General features: G+C 38.1%; 1 protein-coding gene across 3 annotated transcripts in view; it reads left to right on the top strand.

Moving 5' to 3' along the window:
• RNASEL (ribonuclease L) overlaps positions 1-13,251 on the top strand; it is a 236,534-nt gene that overhangs the window by 55,327 nt on the left and 167,956 nt on the right. For all 3 annotated transcript variants that reach the window (XM_044085389.1, XM_044085390.1, XM_044085391.1), the window contains exon 2: positions 6,993-8,555. In XM_044085389.1, coding sequence (XP_043941324.1) covers positions 7,016-8,555 — 1,540 coding nt within the window. In that variant the 5' untranslated portion in view covers positions 6,993-7,015. The remainder of the gene's footprint in view (positions 1-6,992; positions 8,556-13,251) is intronic.

Here is a 13,251-nt window from a genome sequence, read left to right as displayed (position 1 = left end):
GGAAGACTGAATAATTTAAGATGCTATCCACAATATTTCTCTGGACATCATGAACACATGACATAGATACCTAGATGATTGTTGGCTAATATGGACTTCCGATGTACTGGGTTATAGAATTCAATCTGAAGTATGAGACTATTCCTTTTTTGTATGTTTTGGATTCAAGGACCCAAGACAACACATTCCACAATATTTCTCTGGACATCATGAACACATGACATAGATACCTAGATGATTGTTGGCTAATATGGACTTCTGATGTACTGGGTTATAGAATTCAGTCTGAAGTATGAGACTATTCCTTTTTTTGTATGTTTTGAATTCAAGGGCCCAAGACAACACATTAAGAACTACTAGTGGTGTGTCAGTGGCAGGCAGTGGGAGTGGTCCACCTGGGTAGAGGCACGCAGTAAGGGGGTGCATTATATAGGATGAATGGGGTGGCTGGCTGGCCTGGGCACAAGGTTTTAGGGGGCATAATCAGCAGATGTTGAAGGTTCAGAAGTGAATGCCGATACCAGATTTTGTGATCACAGCTGATGCTCAGAACTGAAGCACTTCATGCGTGGTGTGAAACAGGGAAATATTGCCAGCCCAGCTATCTGGAATTTTGTAAATAATTCTATGTCATTTGTGAATACTGATATGATTTATACAGATGTGTGTTATTGTACTGAGCTAAAATGTAACCACAGGATGCCTTTCTGACTTAAAACAGAAATTAATATAAACTATATACCTGTGCAAATGTATGTGTTAACAGTAAAAACTAGAACATAAAAGGATCAACTTGCAAAACCTAAGAATAGTTGAGGTTAAGTTACTTTAGCTGGGCCATAAACAAGCTGTTCTCTCAATTTCAGTTCAGTAGCAGACACAATGTCTAGAGCTAGAAGTTTTTGTATTGTCTTGAAAGAGAAGTAATTGCTAGGTTTAAAATGTAAAGGTGTGTTATGGTTTTACGACTTCCAAGATTTGCAGACATCTGAGAGATATGTATTTTTTAACACAGATATGTTAAATTTGGTTAGTTTCTGTTTTAGCCTGGGAACTGAAGTCAGGTGACAAAAAGTGATGTCCTCCAAGCTAACCCAGCATTAATATGTGATATTAATTTAAGAACTCTCTGAGAGAGACTGGGCATTTTGTATTTTGTCTTGGACCTAGCAAGAACATCCACTCATCATTTGCACTTGTCTTGCTGTAAGTAAGATTTAGGGCATAATGTCTCTTGTACATATAAATAGGAATATAGTAAACATTAGTTTAGATGTTTCCTGTATTCACCTGAGACTGTCCTGCAATGTTGTTTTAAAATATTTCCTGTGATTTTGAACTCTACAGTTACTGTGTGTTGATCTACTGAGTATTGTCTTGTTGTTTTATTTATTATTATCTTTGTGGCTGAGATTTGTGAGAAATATTTAAGCTCTTACAGTACTTGCATATGTATTTGGTGACACTGTACAGGCCACTCCTAAATAGCCTTGCATGTCTTGGTCAGACTACCATTTAGATTAATAAACACATTACACAGTAGGATTGGACACCCTTTGTAAGGGTCTTATAGTAGCTGAGAAATAGGGGTTGGAGGCAGTGGAAACTACATTATAGTTTGGGCAGAAGGGGCATAGCTAGTAAACCTGTGCCAGCCTTCCCCAGGTGTGTGTGTGTGTGTGTGTGTGTGTGTGTGTGTGTTTGTATAAATCAAATCTCAAAGTGTGTGTATGTCGGCTACTTGGGCAGGGACATGAAGCACTGGTTGGACAGAGAGGGTGCTGGAGGTGTTGGCTTGGGCCCTCGGCTGAGATCTTAACCCTATAGCTGTGCCAGTGGGGAGTCTTATTGGGGATCTGGAGAAAGAGGGAAAAAACAGCCCCAGACTATGATCTCTGTGCGCTCTTAATGAAAGCACAAGACAATACTCAATAACTCAACACTGTGACAACAGAGTTCAGAATCACAGGAAATATTTTAAAACAACATTGCAGGACAGTCTCAAATAAATACAGAAAACAACTAAACTAATCTTCTATATTCCAATCTCTAACAGAAATCACTTACTATTAGCAAGGCAGAAGTGCTGGTGAGAGGATGTTTCTAGATCCAAGACATGATACAAAATGCACAGAATTTCTCTGAGAGATGGTTCTTAAATTAATAATACACATTATTGTTGGGTTAGCTGGATGACATCACTATTTGACACCTCTGTGTCAAAAATACTTATCTCTTAGTTTTGCCTGGAACTGGAAGTCGTAAACAGTTAAATACTTTTACCTTTGAAACCTGTAATTATTTTTCCAGACAATAGAAAGAATCCTCTAGCTGTAGACATCTTGTCTATTTGCATTAACTAACTTCATAGCACAGTTGTAAACAATTTCAACTTATTTTTGCAGAGTTTTGCAAGTTAATTCTGTATGTTGCAATGTCTACCACAAAAACATACATTTGCACACATATATACATTCCTATTCTTTTCCAGTAGGGTACACTATGGTTACAGTCTTGAAGCTTAGTACATAACATACAGTTTTCTTACATTTGTAAGACAATCTTACGAACCATATTACTATTCACAAATAACACAGAATTATTTACAAAATTCCAGCTAGCTGGGCTGGCAGCCTTCATAGGGGGACACAGAAGCACATTTTTTTCAAATATAAGAACTCTTACTGCTATACTGGGGCAAACTAGGTTAACTGGTTTAAACCTGTAAGTAATATATTGTGTGGCAATTGTTTCCATTGCATTTGGATATAATGAACAAATGTTTCTCGCATGATAATACTACTAGGGTTTTCTCTATACTCCAGCTAATAATACATAAAAGAGATTGGATTTTTGCACTTAACATGTGGCAAACACTGAAGATGTTAAAAGTATAGATGGACATCAGAGTAATATCAGGTACAGAAAAGACTGCTTGCACTTATTTTCTCAGTTTCTTCAGTTATGCTGAATGCTGAAACTACTCTGAAACAATAGTACACTATGTACCTGTTGGGTGAATGAGAAAGGCGTGTCTCATTGTAGGATATGTTTTGCCCTATTTTAAATTATTTCTGGCCCAATACCCCTAACAGAGGGTCAGATCATATAGTAGACATGTGCCACTATAGGAAAAAGGCTCAGCAAGGCCACAGAGCTCCTCCTTCAGACAAGCCATGTTACAGTAAGTGCAATGACCCAAGGTGTAAGGATAGCCATATGTCAGAGGAACTAATGAAGGACATGAGCTGATCTCACACAGCACCCCTAGGACAAGGGTCAGTATATATGTAATTCTCATATTTCCATATTTACAGTACAGATCATAAAATCTGCATTCAGCTCCTGTCTTAAAGATGAAGACAGTTACTACATGAATGAGCAGGTCTACCAAAAAGTGGCAGCAACACCTTGCATATCAACAAGAGTACCAGATCTGTGTTCCTCTGTCTGTATTACAAGTAAATACTGTGCTGATGTACAGACCCTCACAGAAGCCACACATGCACTGGAATGGGCAGCAATGGTTATACATTGTACCTGGGGGGTTAAGTTTAGCAATGGCTGACTGAGGAGTTCATCCTCAGAGACTCTGCACAATTTGCGAACTAACTTAGGAGACAGTTGATCTGCTGAAAGTATTTGCTTTGGCCATTCATATGAATTCAAATCTATGAAAGTCACTTTCAGCAATCAATGAGGTTGCACTTTTCCCCACTGTTGAGTGATGACAAAGTTGGTATTTATTAGTTAGTAATGGGGAAAGCTACACATACATGGATGGCAAAAAAGGAACTTGTCTCCCTACAAAAAAAAAAAAAAAAATGAAAAAGTGGTTTTCAGCAACTTGTGTACACTCACACATTAAATGTGTTTGGCAGGTCAACACAATTCCATTAATTCCTCCCAAGTATAATTAATCTACAAGTATAGTTTATTTATTTTCCCACTAAACATATGATTGTTTAGTTTTGTTGGAAAGAGCCACAGCCAGAAGAGATTTTCTTCTTTAAAATATGTAATGAATGCATCTAACATGGGTGGGACAATAACCATGTCGGCTATGCCTCCAAGTATGCCAGATATAGAGGTGAAGCTGTTTAAAATAATCTCAAGAGTGGCAGAATCCTCAAAGAAATGGTAGGAGAATGCAACTCACCAAGCAATGTTAGAGTTTTACGGCAAAAACTGCCTTCCTGTAGAAAGTCCTTAACATGCAGGATACCCAAATCCAGGAACAAATTACAGTAACTTAAGCCCACCAGTGAGTTATCATAGAAATAATACAAAAGCGTCTGTATCTTAAATAGGTACAAGGTGAACAATCTCTGTAGAGTTGAAAGAAAAAAACTGAGGTTAGCAAAATATGCAAATTCCTGGAAGATAACCTGACCAAAGCACTTAAATTCACACACACACACACACACACACACACACACACACACACACACACACACACACACACACACACACACACACAGAGCAATCCACTGAGGCAGACATTGGGCAGATTCTGAACTTCACCAACAAAGATCTTCTTCTCTTTAAGACAAGAGAAGGCAGACCTCTCATGGTGATAGCCTTACTATTTAAACTGTTTCAAGATTATGCCACAAAAACAATGAATTGAAGAAAGCATTCTCAATGGTGGGATCTCTGTCATAGAAACAGGATTCCTAATCGGTTCAACATTCCAGCAATGCTGCAGGTGAAACGGAATGAGAGAGAGCTCGAGTTCATAGGCCCCAAAGTAGCACACAAAACACTTCCCATTGGTTGACATCCCAGATAAAACAGCAACAGCAAAGTAGAGCAACACATCGAGAAGGTCACCCTTATCAGAGGGGTCAAAGAGGATTACTAGTCAAGGAAAATTTGTAGCAATTCCCTCAGCAATGAAAGCATATCTTAACAGCTCAAGTTTGTGCTAACAATCATGGAGATCTCCAGGATAATGAAGGGAAATTTACCCAGGAAGACCCCCCCCCCCCCATCCATGCATCTCTTTCCCCTTCAGTCCCTACAGCTAACTGCTGCTAACCTGTATAACAGGGGATGAAATGGAGGTGGTGGGACAGCAGTCTGCAGAAGTACATATGCAACTGTAAATACTATGCACAGCTGAAGGGCTTCAATGCCAAGGGGATGAAGAGGTATGCTAAAGATCAGCTCTGAATCAGTACAACTATTAAAAGTGGTAAAGTAAAAAGGAACTAATTGGCTGGTTGAATAACGCCAGTACAAGGTCTTTTATTTAACTTTCCAATGCATTATTATGTACACTCTGCTCATTAGTGTCCCAGTTAAGATAAAAATGTAGTGAGTGCCAGCACAGCGTGACGCAGAACTGACTCATGGTACTGGCTGTTGGGTTGTAGCACCACCCCACCCCCCCAGCAGAAATAGCAAAACAAACAGTTTTTGTTTACCTTTTCTTTTTCTGTGTTTCATAAAATTCTGAGAACTCATGAGATGAAATGTAAAAAAAAAACAAGACAGACATTGGCTTATTTTGCTTGCTAGGCTGTTTTTAAAAAATGGCTGAGTACAGTTACTCCAAGATGAGAATATGATGACAGTCTATTGCAGGTGTGCCTTTAGTATTAAAAGCATCTACAAAACAGGAGAACAGGTAGAAAGCAAATGGAAAAGCCATGTCTGACCCAGCTCTGTTAGAAATGCTACATCTAAACAAATCGCAATCCCTTCGCACCACACACTCCAGAGACCTCAACCTCATTACCGCAATCAACAAAATATGCTGGTAGGGACAGGTTCATAACCCAGAGACTGACCATGCTGTGGAATAGACTTCCCATACTTGTTAAGCAGAACACCTCACTGGGCCTCTTCAAAAGAAATCTTGATGAGTGGATGGGAAATAGAAAATTCACCCTGGAGATCACTCCAGTGGCTTTACACAACAGAGGCACTGGGAACTAAGGTCGGGTGGCATGATGCCAGAGTGATCCTATGGGCTAGGCTTGTAAAGACTCCAAGGCCATTAGCCTAGTACACCCCTATGAACCTAAGAGTACAGTAATTATATTAATATTACATACAGAATGCATTTGTAGTAATTAACCACAGTATATATGTGTGTGTATATATATATATATATATATATATATATATATATATATATATATATATATATATCTATATATATCTATAGTAACCACCCCCGGAATATTTTAATGAAGCACTTGCTTCCCATTTACAGAATCTGCAGCATCCCTTGATGCTCTGTGACGGCAGAACAGTCATTAAACATTTAACTTTTTTTTTTTTTTTTTGCATCTTTGAAATTCCTTTTGAGAATGTGACCCATTGTATCTGTAATGTAATTGTTGTTCTAAACATTGAAGAGTACACCCAATTTAACATAAATAAGAGTGAGATTTTTATATAAGGAGCAAAAGTGGATATTCGATATACATTCCTTTATATATATTAGTATATTACTATAATTTTTCATTATCATAGTCTCTTATTCACTATAATTTAGTTCAGATACTGTCCTGTGATATTATACCAACATCCTAGGCAAAACGTCTTAACTTCAAATCTGTTGTCTTCCTTTATTCACTTTGGAAGTAACTTTAATATAATTAATCTGAATGGTTTGTTATGACAGCGTTACTCAGTTATGCTGCTGCCCTGCACTGTCTTCTTTATCATCCTCCTCATTGTTTTAACTTGGTTAATAGAAAGAAGATGGAGAAGATTTTGAACTCTGTGCGGATGAGATTTTCCTGTCATTGATGCATGCAATTCCATGTTTCTGTACATCACATAACTCTGATTCAGCATTTTAAGTCCCAAAATGACAAAAACCCAAGGGGAAGAGTTCAAGTTAATGAGATAAATATAGCCAAAGATACAGTACATTCACTTTGTTGATGGAAAAAATACCAGTTTTAGCAGTACTTCGATAAATGCATGCCGTGCAAAATTTCTTCTAACTTTAAACTTTTTATTTTTGTCTAAAGGTTTTATCACATCATAATACCGAATGGAAATGTCTGACAACTTAGCTGAGTTAACTAAAGAACTGTTACAAATGTGTGATTCTAAGACTGAAGATGTGGACTTAGACAGGATAAGAGAGAGAATCAGTCAAGGTGCAGATGTGAATGGGAACATCTGTATAGACAACACTGCACTGAATCTTGCAGCATCAAGGGGTAATACAGAGCTGGTTAGACTTCTGCTGGATAATGGTGCTAATGTTAACAGCCAGACTAAGGAATATGGTTGGGCACCTCTTTTAAGTGCTGTCCAGAGTGGTAGCAAAGACACTGTTGCATTACTTCTGGAAAGGCAAGCAGACCCTTACATAAAAAAGAAAAATGGTGCTTCTGCTTTTATCCTGGCCGCGATGCTTGAAGACGCTGAAGTTCTTTCAATGCTGTATGACAAATACAAACCAGACATTGACGAAGCGGACAATAATGGATTTACGGCATTTATGGAGGCAGCCATTTACGGCAGGGAGAAGCCACTGCGGTTTCTATATGAGAAGGGGGCTGAGGTGGATAAATGTCGTCAGGCGCCGGCAACGCAGCAAGAATTAAGGACTGGTGGTGAAACTGCTTTAATGGATGCGGCAAAGAATGGATATAATCGAATCATTAACATCTTAGTTGACGAAATGAGGGCTGATATTAATGCAGCAGACAACCTTGGAAGAACTGCTCTTATACATGCACTTAGGCCAAAAGATATAAAGAGCTCAACTATTCAGCTATTGTTAGAGAAAGGTGCTAATGTTAATGCCTGTGGCAGGGATGAGAAATCAGCTCTTATTCTAGCAGCTGAAAAGGGTAGCAGTTCAGCAGTGAAACTGATTTTACAGCAAAAGTCCATTAACATTAATGCATGTGACAATAAAGGGAAGATTGCACTACACTATGCTGTGAAATCAGAAAGTGCAGACATGGTGAAATCTTTATGTGAAGCAGGTGCTGATGTTAACTGCAGAGATAATACTGGGCAAACTCCATTTAATCTAACCAACAATTATGAAATAAAAAAGATTATGAAAGATTATAATTTGAGAAGTGTGAATCGCAACAAATTAGACCACAAATTCATCAGTCAGCGCTATGCTGAGAAACTTAAATCCCTATGTCAGGAAAAATTACCCGAAATTCAAGGTCTTAAAATATCAAAGAATCAATATTACAACCTTTCACCACTACACAACAGTGATGTTTACTTGGGACTGTACCATCAAACAGAAGTGGCTGTGAAGTGCTTTCTGAAAGGCAGTACAAAAGCAAAAAAGGAAAATTATGTTTTCCATTGCAGTAGGTTAAAAATGCCCTTCATTGCCAGCTATAAATGCACTCTGCAGGATGACCACTATGAGTATGTTTGTTTGGGACTCTATGAATGTAACCTAGAAGAATACATTCAGTTTGGTAAAAAGGGCACAGGAGTTAAAAGCCTTGACATTCCAAGGACACTAAAAGTAGCTATTAATGCTTTGAAAGCCTTGCACAGACATCGTATTGTTCATCTAGACCTGCAGCCATCCAATGTGCTTATCGGTAGGTAGAGTCCCATTTTGGCAATGAGTAACATTACATTACTGCATTTTATTTTTGACAGTTGTAATTTTTTGTACTCTTGATTATGTGTAGTTGTTCAAAGTTACCATGCTTCATTTTCTGGTGATTTCTTTTTACTCACTCATTCATCCATTCGATGATTACCCACTTAATCCATTTCATAGTTTCAGCAGAGCTATAGAGCATTTTTTCTAGCAATCACTGAGCATAAGGCAAACAAACATAGCTTGAAATGGGACTAACCATTGCAGGATGCACGCAATTCTCACACAGCATGCACACCTACAGTAGTTTTGGAGGAATGCAAATTCATTTACTGCAGGAGGAAGCCAGAAAACCTAGTTAAAATCCATGCAGACACAGAAAATGTGAATCAAATCTGTGCACAAGGCATACTGTCTAGGGAATGAACTGAAGATTCAAGTTCTGTGAGGCACCAGTGCTAACCTCTGCACTATGTATGTGTGCCACTCCTGGTATTTAACTCATGCCAAACTCAAAAAAGCCAGAATGTTAACATAACACAGATTTTTTCCTGTATCTTTTTTAAAAAGAGCCTTTGAAAAATAGAAATTCCACAAATCATTAATTTGTGGTCATTGTTCTGGATTTCATAAACAGTGAAATTTGGCAGATTCCACACAAGATTTGTGACAAGCCATATTTTTACCCAAATTTGCACAGGTCTATGGAGAGTACCTTGGTGCAGTGCAAACAACTATAATCAGTCATGGTAAAATTGTATTCAAGGAAAACTCATCCAGAAAGTAATATATGTGCATTACCAATGCATGTCTATGGAAGATATTAAAATTCAATGGAAGGAATCAGTAATATGTGGAAATTACTGTCTGAAGATAAAGGGTTAGCAGCAATAATCCCAAAAAGGGACACATATCCACAAACAATTACAGATATTGTGGTAAAACATAGGTGGACATATATGAATGCACCCATCAGTATTAACATGTGTGTGTATTCCAACCAAATCTGCTAAATTTGCAATAAAAAAATTAAGGTGAAGTGCAATCACGGCCACATCGCCATATCTAGCAGTAACTAACGATGGGTGCAAGATGTGTGGGGAGCACAAGTAATGCACACACCCAAGGAAATAGGGTGATTGAAAAGATGTGAGGGAAGAAAAGATGTGAGGGAAGAAAAGAGGCACGCGAGGTATGATGGAATAGGAAGGTCCGACGGTCAGGCAGAGGGGCATGGGCATATATATATATATATATATATATATATATATATATATATTTTTTGTAAGAATAGACTCCATTTCTTTCTTTTTTTGAGAATAGAAGGAATGGAAAATAACATGGAAAGAGGAGGTGGGGAAAAGTGCAGGTACAAACATATCATAAGACATGACCGACAAAGGGATGCACACATAAGGACTATACAATGCACCTGAAGGAAAATGACAAACAGGGTAGGGATGCATACCAGCCATGGGGCACCACAAAAATATAGATGTACCAATGCACAAAGCAGTGCAAAGATGCTGCAAACTGTGTGTCGTTCATACCGAAAGACATACGAACAATGTTAGGCATATGTTAGAGAACACTAAATGGGGAATGCAGTCATTGCAGTACACAATGGGCATCAAACACCATCATTCACTAGGCTTCTGGCAGTGCAAGTGTTAATCAAGCAAAAGCAAGGATGATCACATCCAGTCAAGGAAATGCAGGAGCAAACTAGAACCTCCAACCCTGCATGCAATAGGCAAACAACCCAAGCACAGTACCAAACAGCAGTACTACAGCAAAAGAGTAATTTCACTGTGCAATAAACCAGTAAGTATACTCACCACCAACACAGAAGAAATGGAATCCATATGTCAAAGAACACATTCCATGTCAGAGGCAACACAAATGTTCAGGTATGCAACATAGATGTGTGACATGCAATGACATTACATGAGCCAAACATGAAGTAGGCTCATCACACACACCCACACCAATGACATGAATATGAATAACATGGTGATACATATACAGTAAGAAATGGCATATAAATAATAAAAACTAAGGAATGAAATCCTGTGCATAGGCAGAAGCATACAAATGTTTAGGCAGCACACAACTCAAAGGTAAAACATAAACTCTGATGGAATCTACTCAACTGTCAGCAACTTGTGTGTATACACCTTGCATGTGTATGATCGTCAGCATGGTGGTACAATGTCATACTGTCTCAGTGCACCTACATTACAGTGATGAAACATTACAGAAAGGTACACTACACGTAGACATATGCCACGTACATGTGAAACAGAGGCCAAAGCTATAAAAGGGAAGGCAGATGGATAACATTGGTACATATTAGTAAGGAAATGCTAGCAAGACAAAGCTAATAATATAATAGAATTACCATATACCAATGTTCAGTTGACAACAGCAACATACCCTATATATGCCTGGTGTACTGATCGTGTACCTATAATTATGATCATGGAAGTACATAATGCAAGTGTAAAGGGTATGATCCTGGACTGGAAGGAAAATGTCCAAATGCAAAAGAAAATCTGTAAATGTTCATGTATCACATGCAAAAGTGACAGTGTATTAAACAATGACACCATTATATCACATAAATATTAATAATCGATTGGCACACATCAATGCTTGTCTAAGCATAGGAGCATGTTAAAATGCAGCACACAGTATCAACATTTACAAGATGCAACATGAAACATCAGGATGATAACCATTGATACAAATTCATATGTAGCAGTAAAAACCTATCCAATGTTTACAAAATGCACATACACAGGAAAAAATAACACTACTATATTGTGTCACTCTGTACAGGTTTTGAGAAGCAGTACAGGTATAAATCAGCAGGTACAAATGATCTCACTACAATGATTACCACAAACAAATACTTTGAAGTGTCACTACAACAGTAACATAATCATAACAGTGTAATATATGCAACGTATACCACATGTGGAAATCATTTGTCAGTTATGTGATGTATAGAATATCATCAAAAAATGCAAATCTGTATTTGAAATTCAAATGCATGTGACTTGTGCAAAGCATTTTGGGCAACAGATAACATTACAACATACCTGTATCCAAACTGAAAATAAATATAAGGGTCACTTCTGTACAGTATACCATGTCAAATGCAGCATGGTCTTGTATAGGCCATGCTGTATTTATAAAAAGATGTATAAACATGTGCTTGTCGAGTCATGTGTATAAATGAACCTAGAAATAACACACTGATACACGTAAAAACAATTTTTAAAAGGAACTGTTCCTATTTGTCCTAAGCTCAGACTGATTGTGCTTGCAAGTAGGCCAGTTACAATACATATTTAAATGTGGAGTAAGGAGTTTTATAGCCCAAACAACAAGTCACAGTGATGTTGTCATATGAACTAAGTGTCTAATCATGTGTGTCATATGAGCTAATAGTGCGTAATCATTTATGTAGGATAATGTTTAAACAGAACTCTGGGCCTACACATAGGTACAAGCAATGCATAGCATCACAACCCTGCCCCCATTACTAATAACAGACAGCCCATTCAGCAAATGATTAGGCAAATCCTACACACAATTTGCTCACTGTCTGCTGTCAACATACTTAAAATAATAAAAAGTGTGCCTGATACTATCAACAGTATTCACCAATACAGCAAACACACATAACATACCCGTAAAGACACTGATCACTCTGTCCAAGTATAGCAAAGTTGACTATCATTTAGGCTGTGTCAAAGAACAGCCTATAACGTCAAAATAGGCCATTAACAATAGAAGGATATCTATGTATGCAGTTGTCACAAAGAAAAAATGCTTAGAGAAAGGTATACCCAATCCATTTATAGTTACATTACATAACTTGTGGATGCATGATAGGCATCTGGCAATATAATTTGCATGCAAGGATTCCATGTGAATAACACTCACATCCAGGAAAAGGACATATTCTAATGGTCCTACTATGCAGAAATAAGGCCGTAGATAATAAATCATACCTCTCTCCCTTCGCTGCTCCTCCAACACATGCATTCACTCGATGCACAAAGCTCTGCTATCAGCCCATCCCTCCTCACCTGTAGGAATAAAATGCAAATAAAGGTAAGTTCCCATACTACTTGTGTGTTACGAGGTTTAACAACATTTAACATTAAGGCAAGTCAGTACTGAATTTACTTTTAGTAAAGTAATGACAATATCCAGCAGTGTTCTGTAATCCTAGGTCACAGTTACCGTAGAAAGACATTTATGTCATACTGCAACTGTAGCACACACTCTAGGAGAAGTGATTAGAAGTAACTGAAGCTGGACTAAAGCCTACAGCATTCACCTATATTCACACCAAAGTGCAGAACCCTACTTGCCTAGTTAAAATGAGGTGATCACCCATATGCTGCTGAAATGTCCCAATGGCCAGTATACTTAGACTCGGGCACACTTTTTTGTTTCTATAAGTATTGTGTTACCCCACAGACTTGAGTATACATGTGGGATGCACATCTTCTGCACACAGCCTGCGCCAGCTCTCTAACCTGTATGTATCTATTATTTCCTGGTCAGAGAGCTGGTTTAGCTATAGTCTGACTCAGATCTTTGCTGGCTGCCTTCTGGGGTGCATGTGCAGATCATCCTCTATTATGACTTGCATTACCTCAACCTGGTCTAGT

This window comes from Protopterus annectens, chromosome 10.part0, assembly GCF_019279795.1.
Source record: "Protopterus annectens isolate FY-2018-M chromosome 10.part0, PAN1.0, whole genome shotgun sequence".
Taxonomy (NCBI): domain Eukaryota; kingdom Metazoa; phylum Chordata; order Ceratodontiformes; family Protopteridae; genus Protopterus; species Protopterus annectens.
This window is presented reverse-complemented; position numbering and strand designations above follow the sequence as displayed.